Source organism: Pyxicephalus adspersus, chromosome 9 (assembly GCF_032062135.1).
Source record: "Pyxicephalus adspersus chromosome 9, UCB_Pads_2.0, whole genome shotgun sequence".
NCBI lineage: Eukaryota > Metazoa > Chordata > Amphibia > Anura > Pyxicephalidae > Pyxicephalus > Pyxicephalus adspersus.
Window position 1 is genome coordinate 13,319,530 of NC_092866.1, and position 21,998 is coordinate 13,341,527.

General features: G+C 38.2%; 1 protein-coding gene across 1 annotated transcript in view; it reads right to left on the reverse strand.

The window, feature by feature from the left end:
- TERB1 (telomere repeat binding bouquet formation protein 1) overlaps positions 1–21,722 on the reverse strand; it is a 29,545-nt gene extending 7,823 nt beyond the window's left edge. Inside the window, exons 1-11 of the mRNA XM_072422663.1 lie at positions 21,616–21,722; positions 21,343–21,465; positions 18,032–18,184; positions 16,154–16,285; positions 13,214–13,339; positions 11,992–12,143; positions 10,302–10,547; positions 6,878–7,194; positions 5,390–5,439; positions 4,052–4,141; positions 2,842–3,009 (exon numbers count right to left, since the gene is read on the reverse strand). Of these exons, the coding sequence (XP_072278764.1) occupies positions 2,842–3,009; positions 4,052–4,141; positions 5,390–5,439; positions 6,878–7,194; positions 10,302–10,547; positions 11,992–12,143; positions 13,214–13,339; positions 16,154–16,285; positions 18,032–18,184; positions 21,343–21,465; positions 21,616–21,709 (1,651 nt within the window). The 5' untranslated portion in view covers positions 21,710–21,722. The remainder of the gene's footprint in view (positions 1–2,841; positions 3,010–4,051; positions 4,142–5,389; positions 5,440–6,877; positions 7,195–10,301; positions 10,548–11,991; positions 12,144–13,213; positions 13,340–16,153; positions 16,286–18,031; positions 18,185–21,342; positions 21,466–21,615) is intronic.
- Between the last annotated feature and the right edge of the window lie 276 nt (positions 21,723–21,998).

Consider the following 21,998-nt stretch of genomic DNA (forward strand, 5'->3'; position numbering starts at 1 on the left):
TTAATGTTTTTGGTAGCAGTTACAGTAACCCAAAGCAACCAAATAAGTTTTTTTTTTTACTTTGATTGGCTGCTTTGGCTTTATGTGACATTGCTCCCCTTGGCCACATAGAACAGCCAGACAAAACTGAGAGGCCACCTAAAAGTAATATTTTAATCATCATCTTACTTTCTGTATGGCTTGGTTACTCTAACAGCATGATTGCAATAGTCCATGTCTCTATTTCCAGTAAAACGACCTGCCAGTTTCCTATTTATCTTGTGGTCTCTAATGAGGAGATCCACTCACTCAGAATATGGATCTGCTCACCTACTGTGGATACTCTGAAGCATTCCCACCATCCCTGCTGTATTTTTAGTTATTTTTCGAACAGGACAAGCTAGGAAACATAAATGTGGACAGAACCAACCAGTCCCCCAGATGGATGGGAACTATTGCAATGAGATCTTGCTGTTAGTAACTAGGATATAAAGAAAGTAAGATGATTACAAAATTACTTTTGGGGGACCTTTCAGTTTTGTCTGGCTGTAGACAATAAGAACAATGTCATGTATAGTTAAAGCAGCCAAAGTTCAGCTAGTGAAAAAAAAATTTGTTTTGTTGCGGTATGGTAATGTAACACAGTATTAAATGTTTGCACTTGTTAAACAGCATATTTTAGGTTGGTGTACATGTCTGTTTAAATAATAGAAATGTGAATATACAGTATCATTACATTTCTCTTCACTGGCTCCATAAATGGTTCCCATCAGTGCCTCCTTATCGCAGGGTCAGGAAGACAAAATGATGCAGAGGATTTAAAACTCAACTGGCATAACGGAATATTATGCAGCTACAATGACCACAAAATGCTTTTTGTTCTGTTGAATAAGATGTATTTGGCTCTGCTTGCTCCTGCTGGGGTGTCTAGACCTTTTTCCTTCTAGCATTTGCTAGTCACCATAGTAACTGCCTGCAATGATTGATAACTACAGGTGCGTATTTACACGAGTCCCTGACCGCATATTGCTGGACCTTTATATCCTCCCTGCTATCAATATGCATGAACTGCCAGGACCAGTGAGAAGTTTGTAGATGAAGTACAGCAGCTATCCTTAAACAACTTCTGGAAACACATAAAAACCTTATTTTGTATATTGAGCTACCAAAATATGCAGCACTGTACATAATACTTAGTCATGTTGCTATCTGTCCCACAATCTAACACCCCTAAAATGCTAGAGGCTAAATTTGGAGTGGGGGGGGGGGGGGTGCGATCAACCCACCTGTGTGTTTTTAGGAACATGAAGGCCTATTTAGGGCACTATCACTAAGTTATTACGTTTTTATTTCTTTTAGTCTGCTGTATCTGTTTGTTAATAGACAGGCCACTATCTTTCTGAGCAGTGGTTGTTTATTATAGTTCAAGCCAAGAACTGCTATCATGTATATGTCCTGGCAGCACATGTATGCTCAGTTTGTCCCTGCCTTCTTTTAATAAGAAGGGGAAATGGCTCTCCCACACAAACTGTTTCCAACAAGCTGAAAAAATTCTGGTTTTGAGGAAAAAAAGCTTATAATTGATGAAAGTAATCATTTTCACCCCCTTGTTGTAGCGTTAAAACAATCTAATATTCACCCAGTGGTCACTCTGGGCTTCGATAGTTCCCAAAGCACAGCAGTGCTTTACCCATTTAGGTAATTGTTTTCACCTTCTTGTAATAGCCTTGAACAGTCTAACACTCACCCAAGGGTCACACTGGTTTTGGGTTTTAATGGGCATCTTAAAGCACACCTGTGCTTACCCATTCATGATCTAGTTACTTTTGCCATTCAGCATCCCACACTTTAAGGAATAGTAAAAGTTTGTTTCTGCTCTGTCCTATGTGGTTCTGTTTGAAAGCCTCTACAGAACACAATAGTGATTAAGTGGATGGCAGGTAACATCAAAGTGCTCTCCCGGGGTTCATGCATCTGCCACACCTTATAGATACTGAAGGGTTTTTTTGCAGTGGGTATTCCTCATAGGTTAAATATCAGTAACACAGGTGGCAAGACAGGCAAGCATGATTTATTTTCTTTACAAGGGGACACTATTTAGAAATCCTCACCTTACCAGCAGTAGATAACTTACCTTTCTTTTACTCCTCAGATATTTCTTTAAGCTGCCTAAAGTAATGAAAATACACTAGGAGCATGCGACTGACAGCTGGACCAGTCGCCAAGTACTACCCGTCGTTTGGGCAGTGCACAAATCTATGAACACCCAACAAGAAAATATTAAAACAAGGGGTGCTCTTATTGCTGCTTATTGTTACTTTCACATTTTATGAAAGTGTTCACTATTTCAACTTCTTTTATTTGGTCTTTTAAATACCATTGAAAACTTTCTGCCTGTTTTTTGATATGTTACCATCATTTCTACTTCTCTATGGACTTTAGGCCCCCACCACTACCATCACTGCTATAGAAAAGAAGACAGGGAAGGTAATCTATAGTGCAGTCCTATGGTGACAATGTTGCTCCTTCAGTACAGTAAGTAAGCATCATCACCCCAGGTAGGCAGTATGAGAGGAAGGGCAAAATAAAGCTCGTTGCAGATACATTTCATATCATCACTCATTTCAGACTGGCAAAACGCTATGGAAACAGTGACTGGTATAGCCCCTACTGGAATTATTATACAGGATGTCAGCTTTGCCTGAAGGAATATGCTTCTAAAGTCACAAATGTAATGTTTTCCCTAAAAACATTTATGAATCATATCAATTCAAGTTCTCTCTCGAAAATAAGATTGTATTTTTGATTTAGTGCTACATTAAAGGCATATTTTATCATGTACAAATATAAAATTGTCTTTACTATTATGAAGTGTGGGGAATCTGGCAACGTGCAGTAATTTCCTTAGTTCATCTTTATGCCGTTCTTCCATCTGAAAAATCACTCTGTGGCGATCACATAAGTAGGGACATTTCTGCAAGATGTTGCTGCAGTTCCTGCTATTCATAGAGGGTGCTGTCACTTGGCAGCCTGCAAAACAGACAGGATCATGACACAATATTCTGCACACACATCAATCATCTATGGGGACACAGGGCTCTTTATTATGCTCAGTCATGACTGTTCTGGAATCGTGGTGGCGTGTTCTTTCTTACTGACAGAAAGTCACTTTTTTATCACAATATATGCTTGAAGTGGAGAAAAGTTTTACAAATACAGTAAAGTATGTACAAGGTTTAAAGAGACACTGTCACTGCCAATACAAAGCAAAGTAACACTGTCTTTGTACCCAGCACCAGTCATTCTCTTCTTACCAGCAATCTCCAGTAGCCTCTGTCATAGCCACAAACGATACCCGTCGCCTCTGCAAATATAGGAACAGTGCTTGGACCTAGCAGCCAAATGACATTCTTGCTATCATCCGTTGCAACACTTTGAATTTCAGCTCTGGCTGCAATAAACACTTTAGGGTAAATATAATTGGGGTAGGGGCTTTACAATGGCACTGTCATTTTGCTTATATGTGTGTCTTTGTCAGTTTTTGTGTAACATTTAGAGTGTTTCCTTCACCTATTGTACCACTGGTCACAAACAGTTCTCTAGTGAGAAAAAGACAGTGATATAAATTCTTGTTGTATAGCAGGGGAGGGTGAAAGGATTTAATTACAGTCTGTGTCCATGTTAGAGTAAATTTCCCCTACATGCTGTCCCCATGACCACTGCAGCTGAGGCAGACAACAATTACATCTCTTAGGGTCTTCTCCACCTCCTGTGTCACTGTCTGTGTCTGTCTGTTATTTGCAACCCCTATTTAATGTACAGCGCTGCGTAATATGTTGGCACTATGTAAATACTTTTTATTAAAAATAATATTATTATTATTATTATTATTAATATTATTAATAATAATAAAAATAATATGTTTATTGTAACCCTTCCCTAAAAATGTTCTTAAACACAGCATTGCTAATTCATCCCATTCAAAAAATGAGCCCCGATACCTTGTTTATCATAATCGTTATATACTATCTTCCTAATACCTTCTGATATCAGTCATCACAGCTGTTATTACCTGAACACCGCTCTTGGGCCTGTGGAATTTGAGAGTCAAGAAAGCTGCTGATCTCTCTGTCGATTATGTCTGTGCATAAAATCATAGGATCTAAATATAAAACAGAAGTCAGGTAAAAACTTTGACAATATCTGGAAGTGCTGTAGTCTTGTCAGAACAACCTGATATTTAGATGTAAAAATACAGTATGAATAGCTGCTGAAGGTATTGGCCAGTGTTTCTCAACCTGGGTTCCTCCAGAGGATGCTAGGGGTTCCCTAAAGCGGACCTAAACTCAAAGCTTCTATTTACATAAAAGGGTAAACAACCCCATTATATAAGGTAAAAATATTCTTCTTTTTTTTAATTGCAAATTTTTTTTAAAACAAGGGTGAAGCACCTCCCAATTCTAAACGGGTGCGCAGAGCCTTCCAAGATACCTATGTCACAAATCCAAGGAGGCTCTTGGCTGCTCCTTCTGCGCATGCCTTTTTCTTTGTCTTTGCAGCAGTCTACGTCATTCAATCTCGCACATGCGCAGTGCGAGATCAGGTGACATAGCCAGAAGATAGAAGAAGAAGATGGTGGAAGGCGGCACCCGGTGCTTCCTCTGCACCGGAACGAAGAAGAATTCCAGGACAGCACGGGACCCAATCGAGTAAAGGTCCAGCGCCATCAAGGGATCTCTGGAATTAAAGGTAAGTGTGATTTTTTTTTTACTTTTCTGTTTAGTTCAGCTTTAAGCAAAGGGCAGTTTGTAACTCATAGCTCAGTTTAACACACACCAATTTTCATTTTGGCTATCTGTAAGGGTGACATTCTTCCACTGGTCAGAAATGTAGGAAGCATTTTTCCCACTGACCCCCACTTTAATGCACTGTGAGCTCTGAATATACAAATTATAGCAGGTTTCCCTGAAGATCTTAAATTATTCCTCCATATTAAAATGTTAAGAAACACTGGTATAGGCAAATACATCTAGGTACCTGCTGAAGTTTATACATGGAGTTTAATGGTTTGGAATATGACAGATTGTCTCGAAAGATAGGCTTTTTTCAAACAATTCTCTAGGTAATAGAAGACAGAATAAAAACAACTAATGCTTCACAGCCTGTAATAACATGAAACATTCACAAAGCCTATTTCCCTAGGCTTTAGGTCACAGCTCAGGGCCAGCATTTTTTCCTTGCATGGCTACAAAGAAGTTCTGTAATTTACTCAAAATAAATTATTAGGTAAAGTTTATATTTGTCCTAATACCTTAACAGAAACTTTCAACAATATATATACAAAATAAACCTTATTTATTTTATTTTTGTATTCCACACAATAAAAAGTGTTTGTAGTAGCCAGTTTCACCTATATTAGTTGCTCTGCTAATTGAAGATGATTTTCTTGTTGAGTTGGCCCTATAAAAGATCCAGCAGACATATTGTTAGACATGGATTACTGCCTTGTAGAACCTGGATTATTGAAGGCTTCGCCTAACATACTACGGCAATGCAGAATCCCTATATCAGACATGGCTGTTATGCCTATCTATTACTTTCTTTATGGCATTTTTATACAATTCTCTCAAGATAGATAGGAAGCATCCAATCTCCAATGATGAAAATCAATCTAAAAAATAGTGTTGCGCTTTGTAGTCATTCTTTGTATACAAATTTACCCACACAGACATAGGCATTTATCATCAAAATCAATCACAGCTATTAAACATGTACTGACAAACAATAGGCCTGATTTATTAAAGCTCTCCAAGGCTGGAGGGGATACATCAGTGAGGCTGGGTGATCCAGCAAACCTGGAATGGATTTCTTCAAAGTCATTTGCTACCATGTTTCCCCGATTTTAAGTCATCCCCATTAAATAAGCCACCCCCGATTTTTGAAAAAATATTTAAAATAAGACACTCACCCGTGAATAAGACATCCCCCGATATCCGATCCTGTGTGTGTCTCCTTGATGCTGGCTGCAGCGCGTGTCTCCTCCTGGCTGCAGTGCAGAGCCAAACTGAAAGTAAAAAGCCGGCACACGCGCCCCCGCGATTCTGAACCAGGAAGCACGCTGCTGATCCCTGCCCTAACGGAGTTACCTGCCCTAACGGAGATCCCTACACTTAATTACCGGTAAGTGAACAGAAGGGGACAATCAATGGCATAGAGTGATCAGAAGGGGACAATCATTGCATAGAGTGATCAGAAGGGGACAATCAATGGCATAGAGTGATCAGAAGGGGACAGTCAATGGCATAGAGTGATCAGAAGGGGAATATGAACGGCACATGAGTGATCAGAAGGGGACAATCAATGGAACATGAGTGATCAGAAGGGGACAATCAATGGAACATGAGTGATCATGAGTGACTTTCAACAATAAATGTGTACTGTAGTCTTCTTCATGGAAAAATAAGACATCCCCTGAAAATAAGACCTAGGACATATTTTGGCATTTCAAAAAATATAAGACAGTGCCTTATAATCGGGGAAACGGTAGCAAATGTTTTATATTCTGGACCAGATCCATTGCAGGTTTGCTGGATTACCCAGATTCGTTGTTGAAAGTGTATTCTCTCCAGCCTTGGAGAGCTTGAATAAATCGGGCTCAATATATCAAGAAAAGAGACCCAGTACATATATACCATATGCATTGTTGTGTCTACATTGCACAAAGAATTTATATCTATATATGTATGCAATATATATACATCAGAAGTTTGATAACACCATCACATGCAGTTATGATGAAAAAACTTTTTCTACACAGAATGGAAATTATGTTTATTCGTATTTCAAAGAAGTGATTTATATTAAAATATAATAATAAGTGATATGCAGCTATTTGTACCTTGAATTACAGACAGAATACCCATGAGGACTAGTTTGCTTTCCTTCCTGCAGAAGCCCACCCCGTGGCTGGAGGAAAATGTCTTGTGAGTTTTCTGTCATGCGATGTTCAGCAGTTTGAGTAAAAGTGTGCTTTGAAGACAGATCCTTTCTGGAGGAGACTGACCTGCAGCTCTTCTTTCCGCACATTGGGCCCGTCTGCAATTCCCGTACAGCTGTATAGCTGTCACTGTCACTTTTATTAGAGAGACCTGATGCTGAAGCTGTAGATTTATGCTTTGCGGCTGTGTTTTGAAAGATTTGTTGCTTTGCTTTTTCCTAAATATGAATAATAAGATTATGTAATCGTAAAGAAAATGCTGAAAAACTGCAAAGCAACTAAAATACATACAGTGTACTCATGCATGTTGTGTATATGTAATATATACTAAATAAATAAATAAATAATAATAATAAAAAAAAAAATATATATATATATATCTATATATATATATACATATATACACACAGAGATAAAGCAAGAGGGTCAGCAGTTTAGATTGCTATACTTAGCTTCTCTATGGTGCTGTTTCCCATAGTGCTTCTTCTTCAGAAGACATCTGCCAAAATGTCTTCCAGGTGGAATGGCACTGTGGGAAAGACTGAGGACATACAGTAAGTGCATGGTGTCATGGACCCATCCTGACATCCTGGATACACTCTCTGCAATAATGCAGAGAGCAGAGCTGACAACATTACATCAGCACCACTATCTCTATAATTTAGAATCATCAAGTACCTGAAGAAGAGGTGAAAAGGGCCCTGCATATGACATGACTATCATGAACACTGTAGAAGTTTAGGTACATATGAAAAACTCAGTAAAGTATACATGACGGGAATATCCAGGGGGGAATAGGAAGTAGAATGGCAATGCTTGTTCAAGCAGAGAGCAAACCCACAGCAAAACAGGGAAGCCACTGTTTCGTGGGCAGCACAGTGGCTCAGAGGTTAGCACACTGGCCTTTGCAGCACTAGGCCCAGGCTCAAATCTCAGCCAGGACGCTATCTTCATGGAGTTTGCAGGTTCTCCGCATGTTTGTGTGGGTTTTCTCCAGGTACTCCGGTTTCTTCCCACATTCCAAAAATATGCAGTTAAGTTAATTGCTTTCCCCTTAAAATTGGGGAATAAGACTATGGTAGGGATATTGGATGAGATTACATTAGATGTGGGACAGCTAGTGACATGACTATGGTCTCTGGAAAGCGCTGGGTAATATGTTCATTCTATAAAAATACTGTGCAATAATTATAATAATATTATATTTTGTATTATATTTTTATATATATATATAAAAGTAACCACTGTTTATAGTAGTAGTGTGCAGAAAGGACAAATCTACATTTCTGCTTAGACATTCAAATAATAGGTAATACATATCTTATGTAGGAATACATGAAAGTATGAGTCAAAGTTTCAAGACAATATATACAACATACATGTAAACAAGCCAAAATTGTAAAATGTATTCATGATGGGTTAGACTTCAGTTCAATATCCACTCTTGTGAAGGAGAAATTAACAATCAATAGGTTACATGTTATAAAGCACTCAGCACATCCATCTTTTTTTTATAAGAGCAGTAATCCATCCAAATTAATCTTTCAGTAGTCTCTGCAGCCAGTCTACGAGTGCCCTTATGATGAAAGCAAGCTAAGCATTAATTTCAAGCACTGCCTGCAACAATTAGGCCATGTAAAGGTGGGTTAAGCAGCATTCCCGATCCTAATCAAATAAAGGGATTTCCAGCTGCTGCAAATCCTCTTTGAAGCCAACAGCTGATAATTCTTTTTGTTTCTGTAGAGAAAAGAAATGCAGCCTTTTTTTGCACATGAGCCACTAACACCTGTTGCTGAACTTGGAGGAAGGAAGCAGTGTAACTTGTAATAAGATGTCTTACCATTGCTTTCTTTGAGCAAAACATCTACCTGTGTGTAATCATATTAAGAATTGTTATACGCAGACAGATCTTTTATCTGGAATATTAGTTTTTTTTTTAAACCAGAGCCAGTCCAAATTTATTTCACCATGGAGGCCATATGTTAGCACACACTGTAAAATTTCCTGGATTCAATAAAGGGACACACAAACTGCTAAACCATTGGTTATACTGCTTCCTGAAAAAGACATGGACACTGGCTTAGAAGAAAACTAAGCCAGCCTTGGTATAACCCATACTGCCTCTTTCTACTATCAAGCCAAAAATGGGGGACTGCCTGCAGTTTGAAAAGCCATCTGAAGGACCTGCAGGCTCACCCCGGCAAACTGTGCCAGGTAGTTGCAAGAAAGCTTATAGACTTTCTCCATCTACAAGGAGATTGATTTCCAGAAAAAAAATAGGTTGTCCTAAATCAGCGGGGCCAAGAAAAGATGTTCATTCTGCTAGGACAGCAGCAATAAACTGGTGTAAAGCTACGTACACACGTCAGATTTGTATCGCCCGATAATCGGCATCGGCCAATTATCGGGCGAAAATCTGCCGTGTGTACAGTCGGTGTCGTCCATCGTCCAGACGACCGACCTGCCGGATCCACGGACGATGGACGACAGCCGATCCTAATGAAAGGGAAGGGGAGAGCGCGCAGCAGGGTGCCGCTCCGTCGCTCTCCCCCTCCCCTCTCCATGGAGCATGAACGGTGCTGTATGTACAGCACCGTTCATGCATCGTGCACTCCCTTGTCATTGGAAAGGATCGTGAAAGATCCTTTCCAACGACAAAAATTGCAAGTGTGTACGCAGCTTTAGTCCCAGAGCTGGTTGGAGAAGGTGTTATTCTTAGGCTGCAATTTTATTCTTTACCATTAGCCAAACCCTATTACAGTGCTAACACAGACCTTTTCTCAAGTAATTTTCTAGCATCACTATAGAACAAAGACATAAACAGCCCCCACACTTTCATCCCAGGAAGCAAAATGTATGTGTGGGCCAGCCGTGTAATCACACCTATAAATAAGAAATAATGAATAGCAGTGTTAATTTTACTTTCAGATATAGAAGTACACAAGCTGGTTATGCCATCTGACAGACGTATCTCAATGTTAGCATTTTGACCTGCAAACCTTTATCCACACTAGAATAGGAATAAGTGGCAGCATGGGTCAATTAGGCTCTGCATAATGTAAAAGTGAAAAAGCTTACAGAGGGGGAGATCAGAGGGATGACCTGATCAGTGTGTCAGCGCACTTTTTCACTGACAACTCACATTCATGCAAATGCTGGAACTTGATGTACTGCTTAACTGCAATATAGTATGGAGGTTCAATAATAATCTTTAGGATTACCCTGTGGTTTGCTTTATTGAAATGTATGAGACAAATATAACATATAACATTTTCTCATTCAATTACATTTAAATATAAAAACAATAATTGTAACCATAACCTACCTTAGGTGCACTGTCTCTATGGTTTGTATTTCCAGCATACGAAAAGTTATTCAAAAGCTTCCCTGGTAGGTTGTTACTTTGCTTTAATGTTCTATTAGAGCAAGCTAGATTAGCACCACTACTCTGTTTCTTTAAATGGCTGTTTAAAACTGGTAACTTAAACTTTGCACTGGCTGTGTTCACTCCACACTTCTGATTAAGACTCCTCTCCCTACTTCCTTCTGTCTCTTTGATGTCTGCAATATCCTGAAAGAAGGAAAAAGAGAACATTATGCAGTGTCAACATAAATAAACACGGAGAAAAGCAATAAAGTACAAAGACTCCTACATGGAAATCTAACGCAGTACTTAGTAAGTAAACACAGAATATTCATGATTCTCCCATATTTAACCCACCTTTATTTGTATCCAACAAATTTTCCCTCCCAGATACTGCAGCTCACAGTGGGAGGCATTTCAGCATCAGATGCAGAACTGTCAACCTAGAAAGCAGCGGATAGGGCTAGATGTGACCAGTTGCTGATTGCCATACTATTGGCTTGTGAATTAGTAGTGACAATTCTGAGCCATGCCAACTCCAGTTTACGTGGAGACCACCTGCATGGGGATGATAATGCTGAATTCAGGAGCAGTGCAGCATATTTGCCATCACAGGAAACTGCATTTTGTTGACTTTACTGGCAGCATCAAATGTGTAACTACTGGAGGGCCATAGTGCTGCTTCACAATTGACCCACAAGGTCCTGAAATTAAGATTCTTAGGGTTTAAAACATCCAGGAAAAAGTGTGCTTAAGCAAAAATATCTTTTGTCTTGAATGCCTCCCTAAAGGTAAACCATACAGCTGTATAACTGCATTCTAAGGTTACATTATCATTTCAGGCCTAGTATCAGATAAGAATCTGACATGTGCACCTCGGCTGTCTGATGTCTTTTATGGATCCGAACGCTGAACGACCGCAATACAAGTGAATAACAGAGCGCGCAAAAAAAAATATGCCTACACAGCTTAAGACGTAAGACACTAATTCCTCTGATCTTGTATGGTTACTCATGTGTTGCGTGCTGTTTTCCTATAGAAAAAACTACCTGAGGACCATCTGTGGGTCTGTGCATTCTAAACCTTTTGTGCTGTTTTTTTCTGTTACCTCAGCAGTATTTAAATTATCAGTCACCTGAGAGCAGCTGTGAGAAATCATCCTGCCTAAATATGCTACCACCAGTCTTCAGATAGCATCCTCCACAGAGACACGTGCAGAACAAGTCATTGTAAATCGGTAATGGGTAAAAGGTTAGCTGCAATGAGACCACAAACAATACCAGGGACAAGTCTTACATTTTGGTCACAGCTTCCAAAGTTAATTTGCTCTTTAAAGCTATCATTTAGATTTCATTTGTCACATTTCCAGTGCACTTTACAAAATGAGAAGGCCTAGATGACTGAAAGCAATAGATTCCCCAAAGCCTAATATGACATAAAAACAGAACGCTCCTGGCAGTTAGAGAGAAGGAAGGAACAGTCAGATCAAAAAGTGATTTTTAAACTAGTTTGCAAGAAGTTTTCTAGATCAAGTGTTTGGAACAGAAACACCTGCCACCCAAAGCAGGTACAAATGTTCCAAAACTTGACTGAGAATTATACTGAGCATCTACCTAGGGATGTTTATGGTCACTTCTACAGGTTCACTTACCTCATCAAGATGCTGCTGTAGATGTTCTATTCTTTGATAAATTTCTTTTGCATTTTCCCAGAATTCATCATTACAGTTTTCAGGTTTGTTCCAATTTATATCCTGTTTTACATTCAGGGAATACTCATCGAGACTGAGAGACAACATTCCAGCTGTGTTGATAGCAAGATGAAAGCAACATCAATTCAATGGGCATAATAAACAATTATCATTAGGTTATTATAATTCCTATCAATTACCTCATCAACAATATATAGGTGAAATAATCTCAAACCATGAACAATAAAAACGGTGGAAGTTAGAGTGCCAATTCAACACACCCATTCAAAATCTAGAGTTCCATCACGAGTAAAAGTTAAAACTTTACAGACAGCTTCTCCTATTTGATTTCTCATGGCAGGAGATACTTTACCTCTTCACCCCTTTATTAGTTGTACAGTTTGAAGGATTGCTTATTTTACTCTCTCTGTAGCTATCAATAGTTTTGTTTAGCAATTAATAAATTAATTGAAATTACGATTTTTATTATTTAAGTGAACTTTAAGTGTTAAAATGTAATTAGTTTCTGATATGTGGATCATATCTCCAAGGTGAAGAAGAAAATGAGATCTACATTGCAAGGTGCCCAGGACTAAAGTACCCCCAGGTCATAATACAAGCAATTTTAAGTATTTAAGCATTTTTTAGACACTGCTTACGCAAGTTCAATAATTGTCATTGGAAAGGATCTTTCACGACAAAAGACTGCACAATGCATGAATTAGAGCTGTACATACAGCACCGTTATACTTGATAGAAAGGGGAGGAAGGAGAATGACAAAGCGGCACCCACTGTGCTCTCTCCCTTTCACTTCCATTACCATCGTTCGCCATCCGTGGATCCAGAGGGCTGTATTCGGAACAACGGATGACAAGCGTTGTACACTCGCCAGATTCTCGTCTGATATCAGCCCTGAGGCAATTATCGGACGAGAATTATCTGACATGTGTACGTAGCCTTACACACGAATTGACAAAACTAGCATTGCTGATGTGAGTTTTGAACTTCTAACAGGTTCCCCTGAAGTGTATTCTCCTTGTAAGAATTAATTTAGAACAGCTACTTGTTTTCTGCTAACAACTAAAACCCAAAGGGATGCTATTGTTACCCTGATCATAAAACACAAAAATGCAGCAGATGTTTGTAAGAATTCATGCTTATTGTAAAACGACTGACTCTTACTAATACGTCTGCAGTTCTGAAGGATGAATGTGGCGGCTTTGTGTATCTCATCATCCTGTGACTCAGTCAGCACCTGAATCATGAGGGGAAGTCCGTTGCTTTTCACCAGCTCGTATTGATTTGGCTCTGTTGAATGAGACGCTCATTAAAAACAGATCACATAAATTGTTCTGTGCTTCTGGTTGATCATTGCTCCACTGCTGTGTAAGCGTCACTGTCCCAGCACTAAGCAGAGGCCAATGTTTTCATTAGGCGGCCCAGCATGCCAGTCAATAAAACGCGACAGCAGAGGGAAAGATAAAAACAAATCAAGCAGTAGTTATTTCACACTGTGTACAACCAATACATTTTATAGTATAATTTGTACGAACTGCATAATCTTTACCAGCAGCCAGTGTGACATGAATAGGTAAGCACTGCTTGAGTTCGACTTATTCTACTTTAAAAATGATGAGTACAGGTAATCGCACTTTATAGAAAGTGCTGTTTAAAAGTATAGACAATCAGTCCTAAATATTTCACAACTGAGGAAAATTCTTCTTCCCAAATCCGAGATCAGCCCCCACCATCAATGCCTTGCCCTGTCACATGGAAGGTCTACAACAGTTGTATTTTTTGACAAAGAGGTCTTTTTTCTCTTTGCCCCTTTTTAAGTGTTGAACAGACCTCAGTGATGAAAAAGTAAGCACTGCTGTTTGCATTATTAAACTGTGAGTGAATGGCTCCATACTGACACCTCAGGAGACAGGTCTGTGACACCCTGAAGCCTCAGTCTTCTGGATTGAATATTACTGGATGGTTTTAAACCAGGATGACTGAGGATATCTAATGACAGATTGGAATTACTGAGGAGGACAGCACCTCAAAATAGGGTATTATTGCAGCAAGAGATTTGTGTGTAAACACATGCTGGCTGGTTTAGAAAAAGGTTGCCTGGAAGTGGGCTTTAAAAGTTTAAATTGAATTTAAATTAAGGTTGATTTTTTTTTCACATATTAGACAGGATAAGGCACATGATTCCTGCCAAGTCTTTACTAAATAGAAGGAATGTCAGCACTCGTGGTTCTCCAACTACCTTTTACTGTGACTTTTCATGCAGATTGACACAAGCAAGAACAAACAGAATGAACATTCAGAATGTTTTGTTTGTTGTCTTGACAAAGGGGACGAAAACACCCCCAAAACACTGTGTTGCTCTGCATGGAATCACAGTAAAAAATATTCTGAGAGACATTTCTTCAGATTGATACAGTATATTGTGAATCACATGCATTTTGTGGATGATTTAAGGTCTCTATTAGATGCCCTACTGGATACATAATTCCTGTGAGGACATAAAGATTTCAGGTGATAATCCCTTGATGTGACTTCCTGTCACTGTGACAAAGCTGGCTTTATTTCTGGAACTTCTGTCAAAGGCAGTTAGAGAGACAGGAAGTTAGGTGGAATCTTCCTATCTGGGTCACAAATAGTAATATAAACCTATACATTTATTAGTAGAGCTTATGCTGTAATGAGTAAAGAAGTCTTCTAGATAAATCAAATCCAGGATATCTTTTTGTTAAAATGAATCCGTGCAGAGATATCCAAATCTATGTGAAGAAAAGTAGAGCAGTTGCTCCTTTTGCTACGTGTTTATTTCACAACAAATTAAATAGTCTAATATCCCACTTTAGAGTAACTTTTTAATTGCTTTCCTTATTAATCTGCACAGAGCCTAAAATCAATTTACCTCACCTCTGGTAACAGATTGTGGTATGTGGTAAGACCTGGCCTACGCTTGCATCCAGATTGATCAAGTGGTTACAGTGAAAGTTAACCATCTCATTTAGGCATCAGTTTTAGAGAATGTTGGTAGGACTTACCTCAATGGTTCCACAACAGAAGCAAACAGGAATCAGCAGAAAAGTTTTCAATGCATTTAGTTTACCTAGAGGGTATTGTTTTTTTCTAAAGAAAATTGGTTTTACTTTAAGGCGAACAATTCAAGAATAGGTGTAAAAAATAATCTAAACATTTACCCAATTTTATTTCTCTGCAGTCTGATGTAAGAAGAATTTTACTTGCAGTCAGATCTAAGAAGGTTTTCGTACTTTATTTTACTTATTTTGTCTGGGAATGACTCCTTGTATAAAATAGAGAGACCCCCTGAGGTGTGACAGTTACTGCCCTGAACTCATGTTGATAACCCATGTTGCCTTCCAGCTCCTACATAACCATTACAGTATCAAACACAGAGATCTGTAGCTGTTTACATTCTTACAGATGCTTTATGCGATACTGCTCTGCAACCTCAGGAGACAGTATTTCAATGTACAGTCAGGCAGTTGGTAGTAAAAAGGAAAAATATAATTGCATTTATCCTTTTCTAGCCCCCAGCATTTTAGTAATAAACTATACTTTTCAGAAAAGCAGCTGCCCAGAGCTGTACAAATTTTTCTGTAGTCCTGCAAACCATCTCTGGATAAGCGTATCCCAAAATTCCATTTACTTTAATGGAAAAGTTTGTCAAAGGGATGACAAAATGTGGACAGGCCTTCCACTTTTAATGGAGTTCAGGCCACTAAGCTGCAGTAGGACAAAAGGCTGCAGTCCCTCGTGAAAAGAATAATAACAATCAACTTAACAAACTGTGTGCCTTGTGACTAATACTGTTGGCTTTCCAAGCCAGTCAAAGCCTGGCCAGCATCAGTAATTTTCAGGCTAAACTTGCTTTTTTTTGGTGCTGTCCTTTACAGCTCAAAACACTGGGCAGAGACAAGATCCTAACTGCTGAACACAGCTTCATCAAGTTAGGCATTAATGATGAGGGCTGGACGCTTGCTGCCACTTCAAGTGGGTTGAATGATGTGGGAGAAGCAATATTTTTTATAATTTTTCCCAAGCAGGACTTGGGCTTTAAATTCTAAACAGCAAAATAAAATATCCTTATATCCTTACCACAGTCCTCTGTGCAGTGGGCTAAAGTAAGCACAATGCTGAATTTGTCTTCAGGATTCAAACTTTGGCTGGTGAGCAGTGTGATTAGATTTGATACGATGTTGTACTTCGACAAAAGATGCACAGCTCTGGCTAAAGACACAAGAGTTTTAATACTCATAAAAAAATCACATCTATTAAATGTTTATAATAATTAACTTAAAATGGTAAATGGTATATGGTAATAGATATCGCTCCAAGGATTCCAAATGATTTAAGAAAAACTAAGTTTATGATTAATGTCATGGGTAGCGCAGGCAGAGGTTAGCATTCTGGCCTTTCCCAGGTTCGAATCTCAGCCACGACACTATCTGCATGGAGTTGGCAGGTTCTCCCCGTGTTTGCGTGGGTTTTCTCCGGGTACTCCGGTTACCTCCCACATTCTAAAAACATGTAGTTAGGATAATTGGCGTCCCCCTTAGATTCTATTAAAGATTACCATACATAAAAACATTAACAAATGACTGAGGTAGGGCCATTAGATTGTAAGCTCCATTGAGGCACAGTTAGTGACATAATGACATGTCACATTGCAGAACTCTGATTAGCACTTTATTGGGACAGAGGTGAGTAGAAATCATAAAATGCAGAAGAAATATCCATTAAACAATAACAATAGCCACTAGGGTAACAGGCCACACTCAGTGATGTCTATGGTTACTTCACGAATTTGCGGACTGCAACAGATCAATAGGAGTTTGTACTGGAATCCATAATGGTAGCAAAAAGACCTAGCAACTTTATTTATTTAGAGCACTTATAGCTGACAAGTACTTTGATCCTTTTCAAGCTACAAGGCTTAGTCATACGACCTTATGACTAAGCATTGTAGCATGACATATGTAAAGGTAATTGTTTGCTGTAAGTGCATTTAATAAATAAAGTCACCCGTTTTTTTTATTTGCTACAACAGATACAGACTACAGTACTTTTTCCCATTTTATCTTGGGATTATTGGTAACCCTTTTTTTTAACTAATTGTTTCAAAACCAGCGATCTATTGCAAGAGAGAGGAGGGTATACCACAGTATTTGAACTGAAAAACCTACAGAAATGTACTAAAGTTATATCAACTTTAGTATTTCAAGTTGATACTCATGATATTAAGGATAGTAGTTAGAATGTAGTCCAGGCAGTACACATAATTATACCCAAACCTGTCCTCTTCTAGCGCATGTCAACATAATAAATTGTATTATACATTCCTGTACCTCTAGTGAAAGGATTTTATTACTTTCTGTGATATCAGCAGGTTTGTAAAACTCTTGCCCAGGCAGCTGCTGAGAGTTTGGTTCCTACTGACAAAGACAATTCTTCAATGCTACATCTCCGTAGAGCCCTTTAAACACACAGTGTGTGGGAAGGTTTTTCAGAGTTAAGGCAAGAGCATTGTTTTACTGGTGAAACAAATCAATACATGCACACGGAGAGAGAGAGGGAAACAGGTGGGGGACATGTGAAGTTCTGTAGTTCAATCAATAAAACATGGGTAAAGGTGTATGTATTGCAAAGATGTACTGTAAGTTTTTTTATTTTATTTGGCTCTGACACAAACTTTAATAGGATTGACTTCTTAAGCAGGGCTTATGCTGTAATGAGTAAAGAAGTCTTCTAAATGAATCAAATTCAGGATATCTTTTCATTCAAAATAATCATTGCAGATTTATCCACATCTATTTGCAAAAAAAAAGTAGAGCAGTTGCCCCTTTGTTACGCGTTCATTTCACATCAAATTAAAGATAAAACCTAACCGGTGACTTTGGGCACCTGTTCTACCTTTTCCCCACATTTCAGTGCTCAGACCCACAGGTAATCTGTTACTACCTTCTGCTCACTTACAGTTTTCTGCAATGCAAGCATCCAAAGTCTTTGATACTGCAACAGCTAAGTTGCAACCCAGTTTTTTTGTTTGCACACCATTCACCAGCTGCAGGAGAATGTTGGCCAGTGTATCCAACCCGCCGACAGAAATAAAGTAATCCTGTACAGTACCTAGTGAAATAAAAGTCATGATGAATGATGTTTTAAAAGACAGTATGAAACCTAAATGTTACTGTTTCTCTCATGTATATAGACAACCTTCATTTATTGAAATTATAAGGAAAACTTTACTTTTAGTGAAGTTGACCTTTATAAAAAACCATGCATGGTAATGATGAAATACCGTTACCTTTGTGAATGCACTATATAGTCCCAATATTTCTAAGGATGATCCATGCTTTGCTACAGAGACACTAAAAGAACAGACTGTCCACATAAATGAATGGGGGCAAAGCCTGGGCATTGCTGTGCAGAGCCACACAGTGAAGAACCATTGAGCGAGGATAAAGTGTTTCACGATGCAAGCTTTGTTTAGAGAGATAGAGGTGTTCACATAAAGGACAACTTCACTAAAAGGAAAGTCTAAAACGTGAAGTTGTCTCTTTCACCATTGAAAGCTTTAATTTCTTAAGAATCTACATTTGAAGTTGTCGTGAAGTTGTCTCTTTCACCATTGAAAGCTTTAATTTCTTAAGAATCTACATTTTTGCCTTGAACAATAACTTTATTTTCATGTGGAAAAAGCAACCCACAATTAAAGGATAAGTACAATGATCTTAAAGGGGAACGGTGATTATAGAAATATGGTGGCTTTCATTGCTAACTAGTTTTGCAGTGGTCAGGTACCTGGGCTGTCAATATACCATTCTCCTTTAGTATAACTTTAACTTGTGTGTCAATGGTATTGAATATGTATGCTAGTTGAAATCCCCATATTACTATCTCTATACTTGTTCTGGTTTGTTTAAATAATAAATGAAAGACTGTGATGATGGTTTTACTCTGATGATGGGCTTTGGGCTTATGTCAATACCATCAGTTTAAGATGCTTTGAAGATCATTAAAAATTAATTGACGTGTCTGCTTCAAATTGATTTTGCATTCCCATAGACTTGTATAAGTGTGCAAGACAACCTTGTAGCAAACAAAAGCACATTGACACAGGCCCTAAAGGTGTCAATAAACACTGACAAGCTATTCAGGTAACAGTATAATGTTTATGTGGTGGCCCCCAAGGTACAGCTTTGTGAAACAAAGCAACGGGGCAGCTTAGAAAACCAAACCTGAATACTACTTTTCTACTGATTAGACAACGGGACTGATTTATTAAAGCTCTCTAAGACTGGAGGAGATAAACCATTAGAGGAGAAACTTGGTGATCCAGCAAACCTGGAATTGATTTCTTAAAATTATTTGCTATTGTTTTTAATCCTGAACCAGATCAATTCCTAGCTTGCTGGATCAGCCAGGTTCCCCTATGATAGTCTTTATTAAAATAGGCCCAATGTTGGGATTGATGGTGTTCTCCTCAACTGCCTGAAAAGGAATGTTTGTTGGAGAACACCATTCTTGTTTGGGGCAGATGCTGGCCAAAAAGACACTGTAGGACAACTAGATATCTAATTCTTTTCTTTTTATGACCATATTACAACTTCAGATTCATAGAAATGTCATCTTTACAAAGTCTACAAGTCAGCAGTGCTAGCTTTCATATTTATTTCCAAGTGACATTATTATGGACTATAAATCTGTACTGGACTGTAAATCTGTAAAATGTTGTTGGCGCTATATAGATATATGGTAATAAGAAATAATAATAAGTTCTCCTTAAAGCAGGCTAGGCACAGACACCACATTACTCTGAGTGTCTGGTTTTGAAGATAACTTAGTTTGCAGCTCACTTGGTTTTAGGGTTTGGCATATTGGTTTTTGTTATAATTATTATTATTATCATTATTAATAGTAATAATATTAAAATAATTATTATTTTGTACCGGAACTGCTTTTCTCTCCGTACAATTCAATATAACTGTGAAAGCTGCCTAAATAGTGATCTAAAGGAAAGAAAAAGGTAAAATGCAGGTCAGAAAAGCTCATTAAAAAATTGAAACTTTAGAAGCATCTCAACCTTATCTGAAACGCAAGCTGAAAGAACTTGATACCACGCTGTATTCATCAACCCAATCTAGATGAAAGCCTTTAAAATGTCATAATTAGGGATCTCAACAGTTTTGCTTTTATGAACAACAGGGAGCTTTTTTATTTTTTAGACATTTAGATTCTATTATACAACAGAGTGATAATAGTAATAATTATATTATTAACAGCACGCTCTAAGTGTCAAAATAGCTCCTAGCAAACAAGCAGGCTTTCTCTTTTTCCAGTTAAGCTGATCCTGGATTCTGATTCAGATTCTGACTGGTAAAGTCAAACAAACACATTTTCCCCTTTTTTTGCTTCTTGTTTTGGCTTCATTTGGTAATATCTGTAACATGTAATATACAGAAAACCCTTTGTACCTGCCTCTTGCTGTGCATTAAATACTGTTAACAAAATAACATCTGTGGTTAGTGGTACCTCACTGTGGGTGCAAATGTTCTATCCTGTATATTTATCCTGTTTTTAGTGTTGCAGAACTCATGTCTTGTGAGGAGCACATTAATGACCTTTTTGGTGCAACAAATATATCAATAAAAATGACAAATGTCCCAGTGAACGTGCTGTGTGCTGAGCATCAAACATATTTGTATATTTGTGATTGGAAACTAGTGAACATGTTGGAATCACAAGTTACTTTTTGCAAAGATAACATTACTCTGAACTATATTAAAAAAACCAAAACATATTCAGTTTTGGATAGAGAATTAAAATGAAAAACCCTAGTCAAGTTTTTTAGTCTTTTAGGAATATTCTCTTTCACTTCCTGCCTTAAAAACACAACAGGAAGTAAATGAAGATTTCAGCATGTAATGTAATGTAATGGATGTAAGTAATAGTAACAGCCTTTTAGCATCTCTTTTGACAGCTGTCATGGAAAAAAAAAATTTCTCCTTTTGGAGATTTATTGTCCTGGGATAACTCAAAATGTTCCATTTTCCTGTACAGAAAAGTCTTTAGTAATAATATTTTGGGGTGAATATTTAGGAGACCCAGACTGGCATGAATGGTTCCATATATGCTATAGCTATGTAATAGGTTTGTACAATGAAAATCTGGAAACAAATGCATTCATTATGCATTCAAACATTGAAATAATCATAGAAAAAATGATACACAGTATATACCATGACTTAAAAACTAGCAGCAAGGTTAGACTTCTGTCTACTTACGATTGTTGGCAACAGAGAGCCCAATCAGAGAGCAGACAGGTCTGACTATCTCAGGATGGACAGCATGCTGCAGCCATTTGTCTGCCTGGGGAAATGCTGAAGTGCACAGTTTTTGGTTCTCTTCTGAAAGAGAAGCACAAAATTATTCAGTCATAGTTTAAACATGCAAAAATTAAAAAGTCAGCTGTACTGTCATCGCCCTTCACAGGTGAATAATTCCTGTTCATTAACCTGTCAGGAGCAGAAAAAAAACTGGGCACGGGGAATGCTTACCATTTTGAGGATTATTAACACAGGCACACAGGGCGCTGCACACAGACAACCACAGCTGGAAGTGTGGATCAGTGTTTTCCACGGATAGCAACATGTTGTGTGCCAGGGTAGTGCTGCAAGAAAAAAAACAAGCATTATTTCTTACCAAATACTAAGCAACATCAGCACCAAATTTGGGTGAACTTGTCTAGAGTATAAATGGCACTATTCTCATGTATACACTATATGAGCAAAGGCCTGTGGAATAATTCTATCATTATGGGCCACATTATGTAGGAAGCCAAGCACAGGCACAACTCTGTCAGTTACCACAATTAATAAACAGATGCCTCACAAAACATTTCTAAAATGCTCGTAAATACATTCAGTTATCATTCAATTAT